General features: G+C 31.5%; 3 protein-coding genes across 4 annotated transcripts; 1 reads left to right on the top strand and 2 right to left on the bottom strand.

The window, feature by feature from the left end:
* The first annotated feature begins 1118 nt into the window (after positions 1 to 1118).
* LOC111712740 (uncharacterized) lies at positions 1119 to 2102 on the top strand. Its single transcript, XM_023487446.1, has 2 exons — positions 1119 to 1320; positions 1406 to 2102. The coding sequence occupies exon 2, from the start codon at positions 1444 to 1446 to the stop codon at positions 1909 to 1911; it is 468 nt and encodes a 155-aa protein (XP_023343214.1). The 5' UTR covers positions 1119 to 1320; positions 1406 to 1443; the 3' UTR covers positions 1912 to 2102.
* Positions 2103 to 2676: 574 nt separating this feature from the next.
* On the bottom strand, positions 2677 to 6814 carry LOC111712741 (uncharacterized). Its single transcript, XM_023487447.1, has 5 exons — positions 6711 to 6814; positions 6096 to 6141; positions 5259 to 5351; positions 3979 to 4014; positions 2677 to 3048 (listed from the first exon to the last, which is right to left on the bottom strand). Exons 1-5 carry the CDS (start codon positions 6756 to 6758, stop codon positions 2696 to 2698), a joined length of 576 nt encoding a protein of 191 aa, XP_023343215.1. The 5' UTR covers positions 6759 to 6814; the 3' UTR covers positions 2677 to 2695.
* Positions 6815 to 7791: 977 nt separating this feature from the next.
* Positions 7792 to 22724, bottom strand: LOC111712742 (uncharacterized). Of its 2 annotated transcripts, XM_023487449.1 has the most exons (19): positions 22643 to 22724; positions 21321 to 21340; positions 20133 to 20167; positions 19792 to 19831; positions 18186 to 18392; positions 17832 to 18155; positions 17706 to 17762; positions 17009 to 17059; positions 16385 to 16496; positions 16091 to 16236; positions 15612 to 15697; positions 14453 to 14580; positions 13460 to 13553; positions 13217 to 13363; positions 12889 to 13005; positions 12068 to 12175; positions 11408 to 11474; positions 8950 to 9012; positions 7792 to 8015 (listed from the first exon to the last, which is right to left on the bottom strand). In XM_023487449.1, the coding sequence occupies exons 1-19, from the start codon at positions 22681 to 22683 to the stop codon at positions 7846 to 7848; spliced, it is 2013 nt and encodes a 670-aa protein (XP_023343217.1). In that variant the 5' UTR covers positions 22684 to 22724; the 3' UTR covers positions 7792 to 7845. The 2 variants fall into 2 exon arrangements, with proteins under 2 accessions (XP_023343217.1, XP_023343216.1); XM_023487448.1 differs by having other exon boundaries at positions 17832 to 18392.
* Positions 22725 to 26575: the final 3851 nt, after the last annotated feature.

Below are 26575 nucleotides of genomic sequence, written 5' to 3'. Positions count from 1 at the left end.
TGTGAAACGTAACGTTTCAAACGTTAATACTTTTGATGAACACTATCGTAACGAAAGCTAAAATCTAGAAAAATCAAAACGTTGACATCTCTACTCCATGGGCTATATTATACGTATATATGAATTATTTCATAACTTTGACACAGTTTTATATCAGTTTCTTGAGACATGTAATATCAGATAGAACTAACATTCATCGCCATCAAATCCTTCAGCCTATACCCCCCTTTCATTTCTCTCTTTCTTTCCATTAGTCCCTTTAAGACGAATTGATAGACATACCTTTAACCACAATTACAATGATAGTTTAGTTTTCATAAAATCTTATTTTTCATTGAAGGCATCTGCTGCTCCAACTGCAACTGCTGTTCTTCTTATAGGAATATACGGTAAAGTTAAAAAAATTTACAGTGTTCAGCGTTTATATCAATATGATGAAGACGACTTTTTAGTTCAAGTTTTGATTGTTAAGAAGCCTTTTTCGAACTACAAGTTTACAAGTAAACAAAATGAAGCTGTTATTTGATAGCTTTACTTCCTTTGCATGATTATTGATTATGTGTTGTTTAAAGCTGTTAAAAATCAAAATTGTAAGTCGTCTTTATTGTATTGAAATATTCGATGACGCTGTATGTAAAACTCTCATACAACGCAAGTGATAAGTAGATGTTATATATTCTCTTTGCCTTTTTCAAAATACTCATAAAACGCCAATTTTTTAAATGAGGAACTACTGTAACTTAACAGTGAGTTTTATGGTATTCTGGCTCATAGGAACATGTTTTAGTGGTTTAGTTAAATTCGAAAATTAGCAAATTGTGTGCGTTTTTATAACTATTAATTACTACTTAACCGGGAGATTAAGGGAGGATAATTAAATTGAGGGGAAAACCACTTAGCCGAGGGCCTCCAAGGCTAAGTGGTTTTCCCCTCAATTTAATTATCCTCATGAAAACTCCCGGTTAAGTAGTAATTTATCGTTTAATCTCCTGTTCAACGAAATAACCAACCGTGGGGGATAAAATAATAATGAAATCAATAAAACTATCAATTATGATTTTAATTCTTTTATTTTTTACTAATGCATATGGAAGAATATTTAATAAGCAAATTTAATGATTTCTAAAAATAGTAATTGGGTTTCTAAATTTCTCAATATTTTTGTGAAAACTTCGCAACATTTTTGTGAAAACTTCACAAAATTCGTATAGAAATTCAGAAACTTCTCATTCAAGAAAGAGCTTCCGTACCATTAACATGTCATCCATCATTTTTCTCAAATCTGCTCTTGAGCTTTTAAAGCCGGATTATAGAAAAAAGGTAAGAACTAAATTGAAAAAGAATTGTCTTAAAATTGATATAAATCAAATTGGTGAGCTCCTTGTGTCAATAAACTCTTTTTTAGTGCCAGAAAACCTGGATGGACTTCATAGAACATACTGGATGAAACAGCGCTCAGACAAGAAGGAAACCAAGTTCCTAGTTCCTAACGATGGGCCAGTAAATTTTGCAGCTGTTATTGATGATTATCTGAACGTGATTAAAAGTAGCCTTGGTCATTTCACGGGTCGAGGATTTTTTAAGGGTACTCCTGCTGCATATGCTGACCAGCCTATGAGGAAAAATCTTGTAAGTAAAGTGCCATGTGAAATGGCAACAGTTCTTGGTCTAGATAATCCAGTATCTTTTACATTTCATTCTCTACGTCGCTCGTCCGCCACAGCAGCAGCTGACAACGGAGCATCCGTTCAACAGCTTATGGAATTTTATGGATGGTCTAATCCGAGCATGCCTCAAGAATATGTATCATCAAGCAAAGCTTCTGTAAAATCCATGGCTGATAAACTTCAAGGACCTTCTAATCAAGTAGAAAAAACAGAGGTTATGCGAAGTCAGAATAGAGAATATTGAAAAGTGTTCCTTAGCTTCACCTCCTCGAACATTTTCATGGGAACAACTTTACAATGTAATTATGTAAACCCGAAAAGAATGATGTAGTATAATATATTTGATGACAGCTCAGTAAAGCTGTATGTACATGTTTTGATCTTTCCTAGATCAAATATTAAACTAGGTGTAGTTTACTATTTTTATTCAAAATTGATTGAGAGAGCGATAAATGTAAAAATAAAATTAAATTAGAGAACTATTTATTTGATAAATCTGTATGGATCACAGGGAGGATAAGTAATTATCCTCCCTGTAAAGAGGGAGGATAAGTAATTATCCTCCCTGTAAATAGGGAGGATAAGTAATTATCCTCCCTGGAAATAAGAAAGGAGGGAATTAAAGGTTGGTTATTTCGTTGAACAGGAGATTAAATAAATAACAAACCCTTTTTAGTAAATAAAACAAAAGCAAATGATTCAAACAATTCTTCAGTATTACCAGTCCATTACAATTGTACCATGAAAAGTGTTGTCTCATCAAACATGAATTAAATATGATGGTTTATATATATGCCTAATAGGTCAACACTTTGCTAAATACTTTTTTATATATTTAGCTATTTTTTGTTTGACTTTGTTTTGTATTTAGTTGACGTCAAAATATCTGAACTGATCAGAACAGAACTATTTTTGGTAACTCATATCACCATTTTGAAATGTAGGCATAAATAAAGGCCCAGAAAACCTTCAACAGCGTAAGAAGGTTTAGATGAAAAGAGAAATAAAAAATGGTTATTTAGGATTTATTAAACAGTAATTGTGTTTCCTTCCTTGTTAACATAGGTATATTTAGTTTTAACAACAGGACTAATCATCTTTTCCCATTTTGTCATTGATTTCCCATCAAAAATCAGATCATCTGCAGAACCAACTAAAATCTTAGGTTCCTGCTCAAATGCTCTCAGTTCAACCTCTTCTCCACTAAGAGCTCTTCTATGTTCATCAGCAGAGACGGGGTAGTTATTAATCATAACAGGTCCAGATTCTTCTCTCAAGATCTTAAACTCATTGGCATCCAATCGTTTGCCTGCCCAGGAGCAAGGTTGTATTGAGGGAATCCAATCAGGGTTTAATACATCAAAGGAGGCATCACTGTAACCTATATATTACAAGATATAAACAATAGAACGAAATTAATATCCCTTAGGATGTGCGTACGATCATAACTTAGAAACCCCTTAAATTTTGCGCGGTAGCACTGTAGAAATGTCCTTGCATGAAAACTAAAGTAAATAAATTTTATTTTTATTTTATTTTTATTTTAATCTAACATCTTTTATAGAAAAAACATGATTTGAATTTCTGATACGTTTATAGATGAAATTGCTGTGCTCATTCTTTTGCTTACGATCAAGAATAGAGAAACTACGAGGTCACAATGTCAAAGTCACTTTTAGATAAAAATTTAAGTTTCTTGGAAAAGCTAAATTATATTTAAAAAATATCTATATTTTCATAGGATCGATACACATTATATGATAAATTATATAAATTATATAAATAAGTATTTTTTGTTATACAATGTAATTATACTTAAATGGAATACATGCGTAATTTCAAGTGACCCTCCATTTATAGAGTGGCATGTCCGATATACCTTTAAAACCTTCATTTCTCCCTCGTTTCTGAAGCAAGAAATGCATGAGTCACTTGTGTAGAGAAACCGCAAATAAAAATAATCAGTTTTCAAAATGGGAAACATGGATATTTAATAAACACTTCATCAGACAAAGCTTTTAAATGTATTGTTATGAATTAGAATTGAAATTATGTCTAAGTCTGCAGTCACTGTAAAACTCTCAACTGATTCTATATTAATTAAACTATTTTGTAGCCACCCCCCTGGGTGCCCCCCCTTGTACGCCCCTGATCATCTTTGTATGGAGGAAGGTCACTTGAAATTACTCTTGCAGTTTCTCTAACTTGTCCTATTTGCAACGATATTTTCCTGATATGGTCTAACATCAAGAAATAAAAATGTTTTCTTTCAATTAAAAAATGAGGACTATTTAAATAACTAAAGTTTTACCTCCTGAAAGAACACATGCTGGAACCCCCTCCTCACCTGAACAAAAATAAACTTAAAAACATGTTGTACAGTGAGACCCAAAAAAATGTGAAATAGAAAGACGACATTATTTGATGAGGATTTGAGGTTTATGTTAGTTTTACTAGTAGTTTGAAAATCAATTTATTAGGTGAAATGAGTCTGTAAACAGAACACAATTAATGTATTTCATGTTCATTGAACTATTTAAAATTGGAATTTAAGTCTAACAGTTTAATGTATACATGTTTTTGAACAGATTAACTTGATGCACACACAACTATTTCTATGCGAAGTTTAAGTAAGTTTGGTGAAGATACTAGATACATATAGGATTTTCAAGGCTAATTTAGATTGTGAAACGTCGCAGTAAAATATCAAATTTGTCTTCCAAGGTAAAGTTTTTTCATCTTTCTATTATAAAAAAAAAACATTTTAAGTTCTTGTTATAATTCAAGCACTGGTACATGTTTTATACATACAGAGCTACCCACAAAGGATGAGACTTCAGAGACGACTGTACAGAATTGATTAGTTGCCATATTAATGAATAGACCGTCAAAAGACGACATTCAAGGCAAAGACTTAATTTAACCTTGTAAATGTCATATTTTATGAGCTTTAGGTCGTCTTAACAGTCTCAATCTTTGTGGCCTCACTAGTCAAATAGACATAAAGTGTATTTATTAAACGCTCGAAAAATAAGCATTGAAAATATTATCTTGAGCGTAAAACAATAAAAATTATCAAAAATTATGCTTTTTCTTTTACGTTTTGTCATTTTTGAGTAAAATACATAAGCTAGACTATACTGCAATAGTGCAAACATACCAACCTTCCTGCAGAATCTGACCCTATGTTTTATTTCTTCAGTTTAGGCATTTCAATGGTGTTTTTATGAGCAATTGACAAAAAACAGGATAACAGAATTACTAAGATACTCAATTATCTTTTTAAACCGTACACCAAATAATTCCCGGGAGAACCCTGAAAGGTTATATTTTATGTACGATAAATTTATCTTAGAAACCTACATTTGACTAGTGTGGGTAACCCTGTAAGATTCTAACAACACTTTGTGAGATGCCATCAAAGGTTTTGAGTATTAATATTTCACCGATACAAACTGGTTTGGTCTCCTCTGTTTGGCTAGATATTTAACGCAAAATATTTTGCCTAATTTCTATCATTTTTCAAAAGCAAGGAGAACAAATCATGGTCTAATAATTTTCCTAGAAATTGTTTTAAAACTTTTTATTTACTTGGAAACTCTGCCAATGCATAATCATTCCCATTTACAGGAGTTGGTTTGTTTTCAGGTTGAGACACTGGAGACAATGTTGTCAGAGAACTATCTAAATAAAGTGGTAGGCGTTGATATCAGTATTATGAAGACGACTTTTCTATCTAAGTGTTGATGATTACTATCTTTTTTTTCAAATTACAAGTTTACAAGTAAACAAAGAGAAACTGTTAATTGGCAGCTTCTTTTTGCATTATGCTTTGAAATCTTGGTAAAAATCAAAACTCTGAAAAAGAAGTCGTCTTATTTGTATTGATACTTTCGACGACGACTGTAGTATAATGTTGCAAGGGTGTTAACAGAGGACAGAACTTTTGTAACTTTTACTAATCCTCCAGGTTTGATGTCTATATCCACTTTGGCAACTTTTAATTTTGTGAAATAGGTGTCTAATCATTCAATTTTAGACTGCTGGATTCTAACCATTAGATATCCAAGAAGATTTGGCATAATTCTGTTGGATTCAAAAGTTAACTATTTGATCCAAGGATTAAAATAATAAAGATGAGCATTGTTTTGATTAACAATCACATTTTGTCATTAACGATCGATTTAAAATTGTTAACGATCGTTCAAATCATATTTAAGCCCGGCCGTGAACGAACGATACCTGTTTTAAAAAATGATGTAACTTATTTTATATAGAAAGAGCTTAGCTTACATAATGAAAGTTTATTTTTACACTTTAAATTACGAAATAATAAAGATCGCTTAATTTTGCTTTTTTGCTTTGCGATTTTTTTATTTCGTATTTTAGAGTTTAGTCCTTAACCCTTGTATTGACTTTAATTCTCACCTGGAGCATCTACGGTTTCAATTAGATACATCTTTGAGCTAACATTCTTTTCAATAGATTAGTTTAAATTATTTCTTTTCTCTTGGATATGTTGGATATATAATTGAAGTAATTTTTATGTAAAATGGAAATCTTACTTTTTTAATCATTACTCCTCTTATTGAGAAGCTACTAGGAAGTAACCAAATAGTTCAGCCTTTTTTATACTTGTGTATAAAATAATAAAATTAGTGAAGCTACGAGAAAAAAAGTTGTACTAGTAATGTCACATCAATTTATTTCTAGTGCATTTTGGATACTTTGCCACTATGAAAAAAATACAGATTTATGTATGCTTATTTTTAGTTGAGCCCATCATCCATCATGAAAACATAAAAATTGTAAATTTAGTACTTCAAGTATTTTAAGATTATCAATTAGCAATAATAAATAGTTTATGATGTTGTTACAAAGCAAATAGTTTAACAAGTTTAACAAGTCTGTTAACACCTCACAATTTCTGTGTCTTGTTTATTGTTTATTGGTCTTAATACATCATAATGTCGTCTTCATATTCCAGAGGTTTCTGGTTCTAACTGTATGTAAAAATAAAACAAATAATGTAAAAATCTATTCCTGAAATGTAAAGGTGAAGCACAAGCCAAAGATGAATAAATTTAGCATGATGAATTAAGAGATTAGGAATCAGAATCTACTTCAAACTGATTATGCTAAATATTGCTTCTCGTAAATTAATAGTTTGTTTTGGTTAATTAAACAATTTTTGATAGTTTTAATATCAACAAACTTAAATTTGTAAACAGTGCAATTAAAAACATCTTGATATCTAATCAGCATTTGTTCATTATTTTGGCTGCTGGCAAAACAAATAAGTTTTATTTTTAACTAGCTGGAAACCCAGCGTTGCCCAAGTTACTCATTGTTACTCCCGTCGTTTACCCGCACTTGGTCGATTTACTCTTAAAGCCAAACTAAAAACATTTCTGGGGTTCTCCCGAGTTCCCCAATCAAAATTTGAGGCAAATCGGTCAAGGGGCTTATGAGTTATGATCGAACAAAAAAGCAAACAAACAAACAGACAAACAGAGATTACATTGTATAGATGTGCTGAATCAACAAAATAAAACAATATATTTTTTTAGAAAAATATTCCAAAGCAATTCGTTTGAAAGTTTAACCCTACCACGATTTGGGGAGAGGTGATCCCCCCCTTGTTGTTTCTTCTGAATAACTTAAAAACGGCTTACATTAGAACACTTAAACTTCTTCACCTTTTCAACATAATAGTTTTAAACAAATTTGGCTAAATAAAATATCTTTTTTAGCCATAAGGTAGAGTTGAGGACGGTAAAACGGCGGTTCGGTGATTCAAAAAATTAGAAATGGTAAATTAGGCTACAGGGATTAGACTTATATATTTGAAAACCCCTTGAAAAATGGATATAATAAAATGTGTCATATGTTAATACTTGTTAAAAGTAAAAATAACTTTGTTTAAAAAATTTTCGACATACTTTTTGAACTTTTTTAAAATCCTCCCTTACACCGTGACCATTAAAGTTAGAGATCAAATTTTTTTTGAGGAGGACTTAAAAAGTTGGATTAGGGACAGTGCAAAATCATAGGAGGGGGGGGGGTGGAAAATCCCCCCCCCCCTCCCTCTATATTAGACAAAAATAACCTAATCGGGAAAGGATTAAATGAGTTCATTTTTTATTAAATAATACATAACAAATATCTAACTTTTGAATTACATTTTCAACAGAGTTTCGAATTTTCCATCTGGACTGGTACAAATCTTGAGTTTAAACGGTTTCAGTGTTTGAATAATCCAGTTTTTATTTCTAATTGCATCATATATTCCGTTGTAGTCTTTTTCATCCCGGAGACAAACACAGCCACAGTCAGGAGGAAAACTTCCTAATTATTCGGACTGAAGAATATTGAGTGGATTGAAAGGGACTGTTAGCGTTATTTTCAAGTGATCTTCTTTGCAAAGATGACAATGTCCGATTATCAATGTTTATATTTTTCAAAATTGATTATTTTTAATTGTGGGTTCTCTACAAAAGTGCCTCACGCCTTCTACTGAAAGAAAGCATATACTGGGTGTCCCAATAAACATGGGAATTCAGTGAAGAATTCGATATCGTCTTTTCAAATAATTCGTTGATTTAGTATAGTGATATCTACTGAGAAAGCTGTAATCTGTTAGAGTTTCGTCTGCTATGTGTACATTTTGTTTGTTTATGTTTTGACTGCATACGGTTGTACTTAGTAAAACAAGAAAATTGCAGTATACAAACAGAGTAAACTTGTCCGTCTTCACTGTTCATCTTGCGGAGACATTATAGACACATCTTTACAGTCTTTTACCCTTTTCATAAAATAAATTCTAGCAGACATATTAATATTATGGCTTTTGAAATTAGGTATTACAGTGCTAATTCATAACAAAGACGATATCCAATTCGTCACTGAATTCCCATGTTTTTTGGGACACCCTGTAACATCTATAAGAGACACTTTTAAACCTAGAAAAAGAGAGAGAGTTATTGAGGGTACTGTTGTGAATCGGGTATTGAGGGTACTGTTGTGAATCGGGTATTGAGGGTACTGTTGTGAATCTGGTATTGAGGGTACTGTTGTGAATCGGGTATTGAGGGTACTGTTGTGAATCGGGTATTGAGGGTACTGTTGTGAATCGGGTATTGAGGGTACTGTTGTGAATCAGGTATTGAGGGTACTGTTGTGAATCGGGTATTTTGATTTTTGCCTGAAGAGTCCCTTCATGTGTTTTCAAAAATGTATCTCAACAAATAAATTATTATTCAAAAATTATTTTAGTCCTTTCCTATGTAGTTTGATTTTGGTATAGAGAAGGTTATTCCACCAAGATGAGTTGTACCAGTCGAATCTAAATGTTAAAGAATTTTATAGAGTCATATTTTATTACAGTGCTCGGCGTTCATATCAATACAACAAAGATGACTTTTTATTCAGTTTTGATTTCTAACAAACTTATTCAGATTCAAAATTTGCAAGTATTGCAACATTTATCCATTCTGTTTAAAAGCTGGAAAGAACTCAAAATTGAAAAAAAGTCGTCTTCATACTACATGACGTCTGTAAATCATTAGCTTGGGAACCCAGCATTGCCTGGAAACTAAACCTTCTTTATAAAAGATTACTGTATATAGTTAGATTTTGAATTAAGCAATGAAATGGCGATTTTTGAATTAAGCAATGAAATGGCTAAATCAATATATTGATAAAACAGCTTGGAGAGTTTCAATCAAAAATACAAAACAAAATTTAAATTAAACTTTTTTACAACTAATCCCAATTAGCGTTTCCAGCGAACGAAACGTTTTGCGAAAAAATGCGAAAAATTTTGTTCGCATTTCGGAAACTTTTTTGCAAAATTTCGCATTTTTTCGCGAAAACAAATAAAGCGAAATTTCGCGAAATTTTTTTCTTGCGAAAATGCGAAATGCGAAAACAATGATTTTTATAGCTGCAGCAATTAATTGCTCTTAAGAACTTGTCGAGTTCTCTGCTTTGATAGCTCAATATTTGAAGTTTTAGTATGCCATATAAATAATTTCTCTAACTTTACTTTAATAAATGTTTAATGAAGTGAATTTGATTTCACTAGCTATCTCTTTAAGTTTCTATCTGTCCGTCCACAATACATGCGTAAGTTAATCATAAGTTAATCCATCAATTGGGCTCGCGGATAAATCACTCTTTGAAAATGAGTCTTTCTTGTATTCTCAAAATATTGTCTTTTTTGATGAACTTTTTTGCTAAAACTTTGCATTTGTTTTAAAGAATTCTTTATTTTTCGCAAAAATTTCTTTTTTTTGCATAATTTCCTTTGTTGGCGAAATTTTCGCATTTTTTTTACCGTGAAATTTTAGCATTATTTTTTCGTGAAATCTTTGCATTTTTTCGCATTTTTTGTGAGCGAACTAAATACGAAAATTAAGCGAAATGGTCGCGAAAAAATATTTTTCGTGAAGTGATATTTCCTTTTCGCTGGAAACCTTAATTCCACTGCTTTATCTAGTTAGGATAATGGTTTGATCAAAACTGCCCCCAGAGCTACAAGGTGTCTCATGAGACAGTAGGAAGACGACTTGAAGATCATCTTTGATCTTTTAAATTAATTAAAGATGGAGGATTCTTAAAGCAATAATTACACAATTCACCTGGTCCTGACATTTCCTTTTGTGCTTTTAAACTTACCGGAGATAATAAGAAATTCGTTCAGATTTCAACTTATTAAATAAAACCAAATTTGTAGAAATCTGAACAAAGTTCTTTATATCTTTAGCGAAATTGAAAGCAAAAAAAACGGCAGATCACATCTTGGAACTGCCAGGGCTAAAAGTATAGGTTTGTGATTTTTGACTCTAAAATTTTACTTCTAAAATTAGGTTTCCAAATAAATGCCGCAAATTGTTTCAAAGAGCAAAGACAACCTTCCAATCGTGTTTCTACTGCCATGTTTCGTAGGACACCCTGTAAATTTCGTCGGCTTTTATGTCATTACAATGAGCTTTCATTGCAGCAGAGAAAAATATACATGTAAACAAAGAGGAATTCTCATAGATAAATAAATAAACATAGATAGCTTATGTACGCAAAATCACCAAGAATTGACAGTACGCGAACTCATACTTCTGGGGGTCAAAGTGTACTTCAATGATAAGTTGGGTGGTTTGGTGTTTTAATGGATTTCATAATTATTAAACCACTCAGGAGTGAATTTTATTTTGAGAAGATCAAATTATTTCACTGAGCAATAAATCAAATTGACGAGAACTGAAGAAGGACATGAGACGGACTAATCTAACTTAAATTTCTTTTTACAGAACTCATGTACACCACAAGTACTCAATGAAATAAGAACAGCTAATGTTCACAACCGACCTAGTTAATCTATAAAATAGGAATATATTTAAAACATCTCTGTACATTTATATCTTTCAAGATGAAAAATGTCGTCTTATGCGCAATCTATCTTTATCTATGAGAATTCTACACTACTGCAGTTTTTGAAAGGAATTGAGTCGTTGCCATCAACTCTGATTTTCTTATCCCTTTATCTTTACATAAAAGTTAACAACCTGCAATCTCGTAGACCTTAGATATGAATTTTGTTAGATCAGATATTCTAAGTTTGAAATAAGAAAGGTCATCACCAGATAAAGGGATTAAAAAAACTGATTTTGTATCAAGTAAAGACTCAATTTCTTTAGTTGTAAAATATCATTTTCTTTCAATTAATTAAAATGAATTCCAACCATGAAAAATCAAGGGAGCTCCTTCATCCCCATAGCAGGGCCCTCCTGTTGTCAACTCAGAAGACCACTTTAACATTACACATATATTAAACCTTATTAAAGGGAATGTTCTTGTAATTTCAAGTGATCTACAGGCACAGCAATCATCAAATTACAAGACAAATTAAGTTTGAATTTAAATCTTCAAATTTATATTTTTCTAAAGATTTATCATTTTCTTTTTTACAAGTAAATACCCACTCTAGGAATTGAGTCTGTGTCACAAACTCAAATATCTTTGCAATCTTATGGTGTAAACCTTTCATCAAACAGAATTCAAAGTTTGAAATATTTAAGGTCTACGACATTGGGTTTCAAAGATATGGATTATAGATATTCAGACAGGGTTTGTGGCAAAGGCTCAATTCCTTTAGTTTGAAAGGAATTCATCAGATTTAGAACTTTCTAAAAAATTGCAGCCTGATGGTGTAAACCTTTGTTATTACAAACTTAGCTTCATTGATCAAACAGAATTCATAGTTTGAAATATCCAAGGCTGACGATATCGGATCGCAAATACTTAAAGATTAGAACATCAGCGAATGTCGCTAAGACTCAATTTTTTTACATCTATCAAGATTTTTTAACAAGCCTTACAAAAATAATTATTTTAAAACCTGCCTTTTGTCTTGTGCAAATCATTGAATGTTTGAGAATATCAACGATTTGTTCAGACAGCTTAGACTTCATAGCTTTCTCACAGTCTTTACCTCTCACCTCCAAATCAACCTTTAATACAATATAAACATCGCAATTATTTGCACTGTTAGTCAATATTACAAATAAATTGCGAAGTTGTATGTGCGCTTTGACATTTTTGCTAAATTTTTTTACAGTTTTCGGCGAATATATCAATACAATGAACACTACTTTTTTATTTCAGTTTTGATTGTTAAACAGATTTTTTCGAATAACAAGTTTGCAAGTAATCAAACAGAAGCTTTTTAAATAGAACAGCTTCTTTTTTTCGTTTTTATATGTATATATGCTGTTGAAAGCTTTATGTTAAAATTGAAATCGAAAGTCGTTTTCATTGTATTAATATACATGCTACGCCAACTGTATCTAACTTTTACTATATGTACTTTTTTACTTTTTATTTTTACTATATGTAAATGTTTCATTTACAATTTTTGCCATTATAACTTTTTTATATTTATTTTTGTTAAAATAATTTTTTTTCAATGCCTATTTTTAACATGTAATTTTTATAAATCTAATTTTTGCTACATGCATTTTTTTCCTTTTTCTAAATATTGATATAGTAAATTTTCCTTTATCTAAATATTGATAAATGTAAATTTTTCTATATCTAATTTGTGCTAGCTAAATGTAAAATTTTTGCTGTATGTCATTTTTACTAAATAAAATTTTTGACATAAAAGCTTTTTTATTGCAAACATTGGCTCCATTGGTTCCTCAGTCTAAAACAGTTGTCTTACCAATGCATGTCGCTTTTTAGTTACTGGTATTCCACGAGATAGGAAGTCTATTACAACAGATAAGCTGAAATGAGCTGCAATCTCTGGATCTGACAGTTTAGCGAGAATCCTCTGAGCCTGGGATCGAATTTAATGAATTTGAGCTTAATTGCTGAACTGTCTATTGTTGATTTAATTGTAGTTCTGCAGTGTAGTTATCACCTAAAGGACAAAATCACCGATCCAATGTCCTTTAGATGTAAAAAAATACACTGCAGAACTACAGATAAGTATAGGAATCGATAGTAGGTAGTTCAGCAACCTAGTTCAAATTTATTAAAATCGATCCCTGCTCTGCATCTGATTTGAGCTTGAGAAAATTGTGTTTCCAGGTCTTCATAAACTTTTTGACAACTGACTTGGACTTTCCAGATTTTCTAAATGCTTTTTCAACATCCTTCATCCACGTTTCATCCCAAACTTTGAGCACAAACTCCTTTAGGCAAAAGTATTCTTTTTTATTATTGAGAGTTAATTTAAAATTTTTCTTCTTTTCTCAAAAGAAAAACATGAAAATGAGAATCAGTTTTGCCTTTGTAAGTAGTTTGTCTATGCTTGGAATTATTTTTCCCGCCAGATTATATATTCTTCTACCATCAGAAGAATCTAATTTATTTTTTCTTCCACTGAAATATGAAGCATGCAGAATAGAATATATATTAGAGGGGAATTTACTCGAAAAAAGTGTAAAACGGCCATTTTGTTGTACTGTTTCCATACTGCAGGTGTCTGGTGTACTTCACATATTTGCGCTATGTAACCTTTTGGGCTCTGGAACATCATTTTAAAGAAAATCTAAAATTAATATTAAAAGAAAATAAAATTCTAAAATAGGCTGGTTTTGTAATTGAATAATGATCATTTCACATAGACTCTATGCCTTTCACTTTACAAAAGATGATTTTCCGTTATAACTATAAATCAATTGATGTTTTTTATTAACCTAATTCATTTTATAAAGTTTATTTAACAGCTTTAAAAAATTCGAAATTGAAATGGATAGTCTAGGGAACATACTGTATTAATGTACTCTACTGCATATAATTTGTGAACATTTACATGATTTGTACACTTTGAACTCCCTTTCAGGCTGAAAGAGACTTAAAAAATTCATACCGAGAGATTCTCTAAATTCCCCTCTAATATATATTCTATTCTCTATGAATATGAAGCATGCAAAATATGTTATGTTCCGATACTAAATTAACCATAGCTGAACACATACCGACATTTTAACAGATCGGGAATAGTGAGCTCTTCATTTTTAACTTTTCAATTAAATATTTAGTTTAATTAACGGTGTATTTCCGTTTATTAATCAAGTTATCTTTCATTGACGATTTAGATTTTTAACAGATGATCATCCTAAACTACTGCCTTCACTGTTCATTAACAAGTGTTATCAAGACATTCTAAAACTCCTATTTACAAAATTTTTTTTCAGGTTGTTTATGAAAATTGGAATTTTCTAAAATGTTTATCTGTTAATCGAATAATGCCCATTGCCCACTCTTACAAACACCACCTTTGGATTTGTACTTTTTCCCCATCATCTCTTAAATTCTGCATTCGTCTGAGTTCTGGCAGAAAGAATCCGGTTTGCCCCCATCCTGCCACCATTCCCTCCTCACTCTTGTTTACCAGGACACCACTCTTAATAGGCATTTTGTTAGGTATACAAATGTTTTATTTTTATTGACAATACATAAATATCTAATTTGGTTCAAATTAGTTCAAATAGAATGGGTTCACACCCTTCTCCAACAGTAGATGTCAAAGTCAGCCACAGTCAACGAGACTGGGATAACACCCTTTGCTAATAGTATATGTCAAAGTCTACTACAGTCAACGAGACTGGGATAACACCCTTTGCTAATAGTATATGTCAAAGTCTACTACAGTCAACAGGACTGGGTTCACACATTTTGCTAATTGTGGATGTCAAAGTCTACTACAGTCAACAAGACTGGTTTCACATCCTTTGCTAATGGTGGATGTCAAAGTCTACTACAGTCAACAGGACTGGGTTCACACCCTTTGCTAATTGTGGATGTCAAAGTCTACTACTGTCAACAGGACTGGGTTCACATCCTTTGCTAATGGTGGATGTCAAAGTCTACTACAGTCAACAGGACTGGGTTCACACCCTTTGCTAATTGTGGATGTCAAAGTCTACTACCGTCAACAGGACTGGGTTCACATCCTTTGCTAATGGTGGATGTCAAAGTATACTACAGTCAACAAGACTGGTTTCACACCCTTTGCTAATAGTAGATGTCAAAGTCTGCTACAGTCAACAAAAATTGGTTTACACCTTTTACAAAGACTACTACAGTCCACGAGAATGGGTTTACTTTACATTCTTTGGTAATAATAAATGTCAAAGTCTATTACAGTCAATGAGAATGGGTTCATGAAAGCATTCTAAAAATGCTTTGATTAATTGAAAGTTAACTATTTATATGTTTATGCACAAATAATGTATATTTAGTTTTGCTTGCAATGTGAATCGTTTTTTTTCAACAAATACTGATCACAATTAACATTATTTTTTCAATAGATTAGAACAAAACCCTAAAAGAGCTGGGAACATTCTAATGGGAGAAATACTTTGAAATAATCCCAACTATGGTTCCTCTGGCTCCCCCCCCCCTTCAAAAATGTCAACCCTGAATCTAGTTTACCTGGTGTGAAATGCAAATTGGATAGAAATAATCTGTAAACCTAATGGGCTTCTTGGTGATCACTAGAGCAGCGCCGATAATCTTATCTATTTCAGAATATGAAAGTTAGAAAAAAAACAAGGAATTGGAGAACAGATTTGGCTTGTGAATAAGAAATTGAAAGTGTCCAAAACAATCTTTGTAAGGTAACAAATCATGTAAATTGAACAAGTAATTTAGTTTGCCAAAACTTCAGCAGTGAGCCCCATGTCAAGTACTATTTGAAAATCCTGCATTGATGACTTTTTATAGTCACAAATATCTTATCAGGCTTGGCGGAAAGAAGATTTTGAACGCTCTTTTACAGTTCTTTAAAAGAGTGTGAAGACCTTTTAGATTTTTGACTTTCTCTAGATATAAAAAGACAAATATGTGTTTTTAATTATGAATAGAATCTTTGCTTTGAGAAAAGTCCTGTTTGATCTGTTTCAAAATTCTTCCTTTCATTTCTATCTTCAGTTGGAGCTTGTCGTTTGAAGAAAAAATGATGCGCTCTATTTTATAAACTTTGTCTGTATCAGGATTTTCAGTGTAGGTATCAGTACCAACAACTACATCAAAGTTCTCAAGAGCTGGAAGAGGAAGTCTGAAAAAGAACCATACTTCAAGTTTAAACTTCATCTGACTAAATGTACACATTTTTTTGTTTGGCGTACCGAATAAGTTGTTCTGTAATGTCTAAGCTTGTTGCTTAATGGTATTTATTCAGATCCTTATGTTAATAGTATACTTACCCATCATCTCCAATTTTGTAGAAGATAAGTTCAGAGGTTAATAGAACTCTATCAGATAAGATAGTTGCCACGCCCACCATACCAGAACTTCGTCGCAATTTTTTCTTCCGGTCTGAGCAATAATTAATTAAGAAATTTTACAAACGAAATATTTCAAAATTTCGCTCAATATTGAAAAAAAAGTTGTTGCACTTCCCTGGTGAAGGTAATGTTTAAAAGAAACAAAATGAAGTAACTGAAACTTTTTATATATAAAGTTAACTAAAAATTCAAGGCGCTTCGCGCCCTTCTTTCTAGGCTTTTAAAGCGCTTCGCGCCCATCTTCTAAATTAATTGTGAACATGTTCTCTTTGTGTACATCGTAAAACAAAACAAAAATAATTCGCGGATTTCACAAAAGATTTCGTGGATTTTCAAAATTTTCAAAAATTTAATGAAGATCGAATTTTAATGGAGACAAATATTTAAAATTTCAATCATTCATAAACCTTCCCTGGGGTCCCTAGATGTCCCACAAAAAATTTGGGCCCGATCGGTTCAGCCGTTTTGACGTTTATTGGATACAAACAGACAGACAGACAGACAGACAAACAGACAGACAAGCCAAATTTATATATAGATTACACTGAATGTATGCAAGAAAAGGATACTCATTTTCCCCTGCAGCTTCTCCTCCTAGAATATATGCAACTTTCTTTTCAACTTTATAATTTGGAAAGGTTAGAAAGGCAAACCAAGTATTGTTATTGACCACCCTATATACAGGGTGTCCCAATAAACCTGGGAACTCAGTGACGAATTTGATATCGTCTTTTTAAATAATTCTTTGATTTAGTATAGTCATACCTACTGAGAAAGCTGTAAGAGTAAGAGTTTCGTCTGCTATGTTCACGTTTTGTGTGTTTATGTTTTGACTGCATACGGTTGTACTGTACATATGGTAAAACAAGAAATTTGAAGAATACAAACCAAGTAAACTTGTCCGTCTTCACTGTTTATCTTGCGGCGACATTATAGACACAATTTTACAGTTTTTTACCCTTTTCATAAAATAAATTCTAGCAGACATAATAATATTATGGGTTTTGAAATTAGGTATTACAATGCTAATTCATAACAAAGATGATATCAAATTCGTCACTGAATTCCCATGTTTTTTGGGACACCCTGGATCAAGAAACAATTTGTTATACTTCTCCATTCATCATTTTTGGTGGGAATTGATATTTATAAATTTCAGATTAATGATAAAAGGTAGTTTTCGAAACATTTCTTACAAGTTAACATTATGCCAAATATAATTTGTGTTATTTCTGTCTACCTGAAATTCTATTTCCAGTAGGTTTCGGACCTCCACATCGAATGATTTTATCAGACCCTAAAAATATTTGAATATTTGGTTAAATCATAAGGTTTATTATATTTAATTATAAATTTGGATAATTACTATTGCAGGTCTCTGGAGGTTCAGGACAATCTTCGCCTTCGCATGACGTATTGGGTTCTGTGGTAGGTCCAACTGGAGGTTCAGGACAGTCTTCGCCTTCACATGACGTATTGGGTTCTGTGGTAGATCTTGGATGTTCTGTTGTGGAAGGGTCCACTGGTTCACATGAATCATCACAATCTTCTCCTTCGCATTCAGGGTCAGGTGGTATCAATTCACAATCATCATCTCCATCACACGGTTCTTCAGTGGTTGGTGGCCGACCAGAAGGTTCATCAGTGGTTGGTGGCCAACCAGTAGGTTCTTCAGTGGTTGGTGGCCAACCAGTAGGTTCTTCAGTGGTTGGTGGCCAACCAGTAGGTTCTTCTGTGGTTGATGGCTCGGGAGGAGGTCTTTCTGTACAATCATCAGTAACACACAGTTTAGGAGGACCCTCCTCCGAACTTGGACCTCCTCCTCCTCCTCCCCCTCCCCCTCCCCAGCCACAGCAGCTAATAGTTATTTCATCCACTCCCGCTCTATTGCTGAAGCCAGTGCATGTTACATGTTGACAAATATTACCTTAAATAAAAAGCTTCATTCAAAATTTAAAAAAAACGAGGAAAGCCAGCTCCTTAATTGTTGATTACGAAGCATTTAAGGGTACTGTTGTTAATCAGAAATGTTAACGTTTTCATTTTTTTAAATTTATCGGTCGTTTTCAAAATGGTCGTTTTCCACACAGTCGTTTTCAAAACGCTCGTTTTTAAAAACAATCGTTTTATGTAATGATCGTTTTTATAAAGCTTGTCGTTTTGTTAACGATCGTCAGCAACGCCTTTTTTATCGATCGTTAACGACGACCCTTCATTAACAATCGTTAACGATGACCCTTCATTAACGATCGTTAACGTTGACCCTTCGTAAACAAAGAGAGGAGGAGAGAAAAAACCGTCCTGAAGGGCATCGGTACTTATCATTGAGCAGTTTTAAAGAATATATCAAGAAGTTTTAGCTCCCCCACAACTTTTTACCTTCATGTAAGACGACATTCGATAAAGTTGCATGTAATTTTTTTCAAAACGATAATTTTTATAAAGTTTGTCGTTTCGTTAACGCTTGTTAATGACAACCCTTCGTTAATGATCGGTAACAACAACCCTTCATTAACGATTGTCAACATATTTATCAAGGAAAATTTTTTTAAACACTCGTTTTTTCAAAAACAATCGTATAAAAAAAGATCGTTCATCGTTTTAAAAAAAACGATCGTTTTCATAAATGAATGATATTTGTTTTCTAAAAGTTCAAAACGAGTAGGTTGTTTTTAAAATCGATAGTTTTTTTCGAAAACGAAACGACCGTTTTTGAAAACGATCGAAAAATGAACTTTTTTATACACTTGTAATTTTCAATCATAATTTTAATTGGCCCCTCTTTATGAATTTTGAAAAATAACATAAACATATGCTTTAAACCAATAGAAATTTCATTTTGTTCTTCCCAATGCATTTTTTATGTACAGAATTAACTAATTCCACTGTAAATGAGTCCAAACTTGTAGACAAAAAAAAGAAAACAAAAGATGAATGTTTAGCGAATTTAGCCCCATCGTGTTTTAATAGTGTGGCGTTAAATAGAAGCGTTTTTAAAGATTAACGTGCTATAGGGAAACGTTTTGTGATGATAGTGTTTTATTGGGGTAGCGTATTTATAATATGACCCATCATATGAGTACTTGGATATTACAGATATTCACATATACCTGAATTTCTCAAACACGAGAATCATAGATTAATAACGATACAGATAGAAAACTAAATGTTGCGTCGCGCTTGCTGAGTTGAATGACAAGACAGAGAGAGAGAGCATTCGCGTAACTCCTTTGTGAACCAAAAACCCCTAAATCTTGAAAAGACGGAATCTAGTAATATTCTATTTGTATTTTTATGAGAATCATAATTATAAAGTTTGTACTTACTAATTCTATCATCTGGTGTTCTTTTTACTCTGTTTGAGCTCTTAAACATATATGATTCAGATATCAATTTATTTCCAGTCTTCGTCGTATATATCAATACATTGATGACGACTTTCTATTTCTTTTTTGACTGTCTACCGATCTTTTAAACAGCAGAGCCACATAAACAATTAAATATACAAAAATGTTTGCTAGAGATCAAAGCATAATTAATAAAAAGTCGTCTTCATTGTATTAATATGATCGCCCAAAACTGTATATATTAAGATTCAAAATGGTGGAGAAATGCGTTTTTGTTGTTTTAAATAAATATTTAATTGAAAAAATGTTTGAAAGGATTCCTGAGAAGATGAAGAAAATTCAAGTCCAAATATTCCTTAAATCTATATGTTAAACTTTTCATTCCTTTTAAAAACTTTTCTGAAAAAACCAGCAATTTTAACGGCAGCGGCAGTGATATCACTCTAAAGTATGAATTAAATTAATCGCTCATTTAGCAAAAGTTGGATGGCTGCTTTAAGCGACAGAAAATATTTCAAATTCAACAAAAATCGTTTATTTGGCAGCAAATATGAAAAGAATGGTCAAAAAGCTATTTTTTGAGTAATGTAAGATATTCTTTTTTGAATACATACGATTTTAGCAGCTTATTTGGCAGCCATCCAACTTTTATGGTCAAAAACGCGACTTTTCTTATTTCGTAATTTCAAGTGCACAAAAAGAAACATGGTCAAGATCAAGGGTATAATGCAAGGAAAATTAGTTTCAGTTGCGTACATATTGACACCAGTTCTCTCTGGGCGGAATTTGTAAACAAGAATAGATGCATCGGTGTTTGTTTAGCATCGGTGGAGGATAAAAGCATTTTATTTTGATAATTTTGATAAGTCACATAATAATTTCCTTTGACCAGAATATTTCATTGATTTTTTATGTGAAAGATGGATCCATGTCAGGCTTTGACATCCGTCTTGTGTTTACATTACCGCCCAGAGACAGTTCACTGTAGTACAAAAGATGCGTACACCTTTGAAATAACTTTCCTTGCATTATAACCTTGGTCAAGATTTGGGGTTGTATATTAAAAACCAAATTTTAACCCTTATTTTTGACACTTTTACTTTGAAACTTCTTGACTTTACTTTAAGGTCCGTTTATAGAAAAAAGTGGGTGTGGGGGGGCTGCCATTGAAGGGAAGAAATTTTTTCACTTTTCTAAAAAATCGATGTGAAAAACCCGAAAACACAATGATAGTTTGTTAAAATTTAAAAAAAAACAGTAAAATTTGTTCAGCAAAACTAACATATCGTCGTTTCTGATTTTTTTAAGATAGATTTAAAAATCATAAATGAAAGAAAAACTATATTTTTTTTCGATTTCTTTCAGAAACTATTAACAAAGACTCGGACCTACAAAGCCGTTTTTAAGGTTCAAAACCATTTAATTTTTGAACAATTATAAACCTCTGAGAATTGAGTGGATTCTACTTATTTTATGTTAAAAATTATACATTAAACTATGAGATTTTCCTGATATGTGTACACTCAATCTAAAACAGTAAAAAAGGTCAATGTCTAAAAATTCACAGAAATTTGTGATTTTATTTTATTAGATTTTCATATCTTCAGTACAGCAATTTATATAAGCGTTGAGAAAACTATTTCTAGCAGAACATACAGGGGTACCCACACAAGATGAGACTTCAGAGACGACTGTACGGAATTTATACTGTCTGTTTCCTCATATTTATAATTCCTTGAAACTAAACTTGCTTCTTTTTTCCCAATCATTAAGAAAGCCATTAAAAGGACAATATTTATAACAGATGAATTTATTTAACCTTGGAATTGTCATATTTAGTTTTTGGTCGTCTTTACAGTCTCATCCTTTGTGGGTAACTGTAACTTTATATGGATGCAGATGCACTAATGAAATTTAGTTAAATTAGCAGAAAATTAGTAAAATTTAGAACATTTAATCAGCATCAAATCAATATATCTTTATAATATAAATTAATACCCCTTCCCCGGCAATGTAAGGTAGCTGAACTGAGAATATAGTATTGTGGGAAATTATTTAAGATTCATTCGAGACATATAAAAAGTTTTAATGATGTATAATTAATGAGTTTGAGTGCAAAGTTGACGTTCAAAATCATCCATTTGAAAGGTTTTTTTAATTATTCATTGGCGACTACGAAAAAAGGAACAAAAATTCGAGAGTAAACTAATTAGATGTTTAGGAACATATTTCTCAATAGAAATTGTCAGTAAATCAATGATTAATTATTTATTTTTCATCATTACATTAAATTTCTTATTCTTCACAAATTTGTTCGTGTTTTCTTCAAATTCTCCAAATGTCGTCTTTTCAATAAAACTTCCAGGAAATCTACAGAAAACGTTTGCGTGCAATAAGACATTATTAAAAAAAACAAATAACTAAAAAAGATTACTTATTTTCGATGGTTTAAGAGTAAATTTTTATTTTCTTAACCTGTTTCCTGGTTTACTGAAGAATCTTTGTTTCATTTTTTTGTCGTCGTTATTAAATAATTTTTAAAAAATCGATTCTCAAAACATAACCACTTAAATGGAAGATTTTGAACGTCGCTTTGTGCTCAAACTCAGTAACTATACATCACTAAAAGTGTCATATGTCTCATTAAAACATTTTATTTGTTTCAACTGAATCCTAATAAATTTCTTCACAAAACTGCATTCTCAGTTCAACTACCTTACATTGCCGGTCACTGCCTTCGCCTATGTTACACCCATGGGTTCACAAAAAAAAATTTAAGCCAATTTGGTTTAACCGTTTTGCTTTATATATAGATTAGATTTTAACTTACAGTGTAACAGAAAATATTGTTTGAATCAATATTCTTCTCATTGTAGATCCATCAAGCAGTGCTAACTAAACAGTTCTACTTGGACAAACTTAACAGGGCTAAAACATTTCTCTCTGCTTTCAAAAGCGGGAAAAAATGTTTAAATTTTTTTATCAAATTTTTTTTCAAACGTAAATTTTACCATAAAAAATGTCAATGTATTTATAAATATCACTGAAATGAAAATACTATTTATAAACAATGCAACTATTATAAACAAAAGTTCTGTTAAATCAAAGAAAATGCATTTTTCTAAAATTTTAACATAATCTTAGAATTAAACCAAAACATTAGGGCACTCGCAATCAATGTAGCATAAAAAGATATCAAAAGGTTAAAGAAAAAATTACAAAGTTCAAATTTTTTTGACAAATACAACTTTTTTTTCAAATATAAACAGTGAATTTCAAAATTATTAATAATAATAATAATTTGATTCAATAATAAATCATGAATTACTATTGACTGATCAAATACCCCGGGGCCAGGGGGATATTTGTATGAGCAAAAATTATGCAAAACATTTAATAAGATGATATAAACCCACGAAGGCTGAGTCTTGAATGACAACTATTACGACTTTACTCAGTTATTTTGCAGTAAATTCATGGTAAAAATTTCACCTGTAAACTTTTGTTTTTCTTTCCCAAATCATTTAATGAATTATTCTAACTATATTTTAAAAGTTTTAGGTTGTTACTAAAGTATTCTTCTATGTGGGTAGGGTTGTTTATCGTTTTTGAAAACGATCGTTAAACGATCGTTTTTTGCTTCGTTTTTCAATCGTTTCTAAAACGATCGTTTTGAAAGTTTTTAAAAATATGTGGGTAAACCTTGTAATTAAGAAAAACCGAAAATGTACAAATTCACTTTGAATGCGTCTGTGCAAAAAATATATAAAAAATATTATTGCAAAAATTTGCAAATTTGCTTAATTCCTTTTTTTTAAATCACATGATAGTTTTATGTACACTGTATTCCTTATCTTATGAGCATATCCTACTGAACAATATATTCCTTCTCTTCTGTACATTACCCACTATTGCACTATAATCCTTCTCTTCTGTACGTATACTACTGTACACTGTACAGTGTATTTTCTCTCTTCTGTACATATCCTACTAGTGTACAGTATATTACTTCTCTTCTGGACATATCCTACTGTACAGTATATTACTTCTCTTCTGTACATATCCTACTGTACAATATATTACTTCTCTTTTGTACATATCCTACAGTACAATATATTACTTCTCTTCTGTACATATCCTACAGTACAATATATTACTTCTCTTCTGTGCATATCCTACTGAACAATATATTACTTCTCTTCTGTGCATATCCTACAGTACAATATATTACTTCTCTTCTGTACATATCCTACTGTACAGTGTATTTTCTTTCTTCTGTACATATCCTACTAGTGGACAGTATATTACTTCTCTTCTGTACATATCCTACTGTACAATATTTTACTTCTCTTCTGTACATATTCTACTGTACAGTATATTACTTCTCTTCTGTACATATCCTATATGTACAATATATTACTTCTCTTCTGTGCATATCCTACTGTACAGTATATTACTTCTCTTCTGTACATATCCTACTGTACAATATATTACTTCTCTTCTGTACATATCCTAATGTACAATATATTACTTCTCTTCTGTACATATCCTAATGTACAATATATTACTTCTCTTCTGTACATATCCTACTGTACAGTATATTACTCCTCTTCTGTGCATATCCTAATGTACAATATATTACTCTTCTTGTGCGCATATCCTAATGTACAATATATTACTTTTCTTATGTACATATTCTACTGTACAGTATATTACCCCTCTTATGTGCATATCCCCTTATAATAATCAAATCTGGTCTTAGCTAGTACTGGGCATTAACTTTTTTTTAGATTTCATGTAATAAATATTTTAAAAGCGCCACAAAGTGAAGGTTTTAGAACTGTATTTTGTAAATTATGCTAAAGTGTGTTTCCTAAGAGAAACTATAAAGGAAAAGGAACCAAAGAAACGATGGTTTTCAAGAACCTGAAAAGTTTTGAAAAACTATATGCTGGTTTAGCCTTTGCTGTAATAATTTATGATATCCTTTATGTAAAGGTTCAATTTTAAAATAGTATTTTAAAATCAATTTAAAATAGTATTTTAGCAAAATTCTGTGTTAGGTTTTTAGAATATGAATATTTTACTTGGAGTTTGCCTCCCCATCTAAATGTGCAATATTTATACGCTTTAGTGGTATCATGTATCATTATTGGAANTACCCCTACTCTCGTATATATCAATCCTTCCTCTATTTAATGTTAGTAGAGTATACAAGTCCGAAGGGAAAAGGTTAAAACAATTGTTGCATGAGGTTGGTTGGTAATATTAAACTGAATAAATAGAGCAAACAGGTTCTTATAGGAACAGTATCAAAATATTACCCGACTCTATTAAAGCTATCCCGATTGGGCTATTTTTTTTTAAAATAGATTCCCCCCTCTCTGATTTTACCCTTAGAGTGGATATAGGGGAGTGTGATACATGTGACTAGTCCAACTTTTCAAGGCCTGCTTATCAAAAAAAATAAACCTCTATCTTTAATGGTTTGGATGCAAGGGAGGTTTTTAAAAAAAGTTCAAAAAGTATGTCGGAAAAACAATTAAACGATTCAGGAAGCCGTTCATTGAAGTATTTGTACATAAAAATTGAACCTTTCAATTGAAGAATATCATGCAATTTTAAAACATTTAGTTTTCCAAAAAGTGGAATTGTATAGCGCTTTGAAGCTTGAATTTGAAACTGCTCATATAGCCTTTTTTGAATATTTTGAATATTCTTGATTTTTTAATTCTTAGAAGTCTAATTTTTAAGGGCTTTTTAAATATATAAGTTTTAGCCCTGCATTAATTGATAAAAAAGTTAAAAAACCATTTCTTTTGACTGTCCTCCGCCGTACCCTATGCATAAAAAAATGTTATCAAAATTTGTTCACAACTATAAAGTTGAAAAAGTTTTTTGGAAAAAACACATGGGGGATGAAAAACACCCCCCCCCCCTCTCCTCCAATCGAGATACACATAAAACGTAAAACTAAAGGGATTGTTCATCTCTTTCAAAATACACCAATTACACCAAGGATCCCAACATACCGCTGATAGATATATACCTGTGGAATTCCATGTTAAACATTCTCTGTCATCTTGTCAGGCTGTATTTGTTGCATAAAACGTACTGGGTTGATTCTAGACTGGACAGTACGACTGTATGCACATACAGTGCAAGTTGTACCGGATCATGCACTTTTAGAGTGGGGTTAATTGCGCAATTTGAGCGAACATGATAAAATTGTTTCTTTTAAATTCCTAATTAAAAGTAACAAAAATTATCCACAAGATAAAAATTAGATTTCAGTTTTTAGAGTACCACTCACAACGTTACTTTTTGTAACGATTGAGGAATATTTTTAAAATCTGTTAAAAAAAATAACAAATAAAGAATTGTAACACCATAGTTATAAAAGAAAAAAAATATTTTACAAAATAAAATATTCAAAATTAAAATCTTCTTAAAATTTTAAAAATATCTTAATCAAAATGTATCTACCGATTGTTTATAGTTTACATAAAAAATAAGTTCCTCTTAGCGCTTTCTTTACATAATATGGGGATTTAGAGGGAATTCTAGAAACAGTTAATCAGCGTTCTTTTCACATGATAGATCGTTTTTTTTTAGTTTTTTATTGAGCAATAAAATAATAGTTTTTGAACAGAGCAAAATAGAATTGACAAATCTTTAAATATATTTTTTATTGAACAATGACATAATAGTTTTTGAACAGAACAAAATAGAATTGACAAATCTTTAAATATATTTTTTATTG

Source organism: Eurytemora carolleeae, unplaced genomic scaffold (assembly GCF_000591075.1).
Source record: "Eurytemora carolleeae unplaced genomic scaffold, Eaff_2.0 scaffold1320, whole genome shotgun sequence".
In the NCBI taxonomy this organism is placed as follows: Eukaryota; Metazoa; Arthropoda; class Copepoda; order Calanoida; family Temoridae; genus Eurytemora; species Eurytemora carolleeae.
The sequence above is the reverse complement of the archived record's forward strand: the minus strand, read 5'-3'. Positions and strand labels throughout refer to the sequence as shown.

What these genes read in the sequence shown, in the direction of transcription:
- LOC111712740 (XM_023487446.1), top strand. Translation starts at nt 1,444, where the DNA reads ATGAAACAGCGCTCAGACAAGAAGGAAACCAAGTTCCTAGTTCCTAAC.
- LOC111712741 (XM_023487447.1), bottom strand. Translation starts at nt 6,758, where the DNA reads ATGCTAAATTTATTCATCTTTGGCTTGTGCTTCACCTTTACATTTCAG. An exon ending in GCTTCACCTTTACATTTCAG is followed by an intron (nt 6,142 to 6,710) that starts GAATAGATTTTT and finishes TCTATTGAAAAG; the next exon opens with AATGTTAGCTCAAAGATGTA. An exon ending in AGCATGTGTTCTTTCAGGAG is followed by an intron (nt 3,049 to 3,978) that starts GTAAAACTTTAG and finishes TGTAATATATAG; the next exon opens with GTTACAGTGATGCCTCCTTT.
- LOC111712742 (XM_023487448.1), bottom strand. Translation starts at nt 22,683, where the DNA reads ATGAGAAGAATATTGATTCAAACAATATTTTCTGTTACACT. An exon ending in TCAAATCAGATGCAGAGCAG is followed by an intron (nt 13,006 to 13,216) that starts GGATCGATTTTA and finishes ATTCGATCCCAG; the next exon opens with GCTCAGAGGATTCTCGCTAA. An exon ending in AGCTCCCTTGATTTTTCATG is followed by an intron (nt 9,013 to 11,407) that starts GTTGGAATTCAT and finishes TTTAACATTTAG; the next exon opens with ATTCGACTGGTACAACTCAT.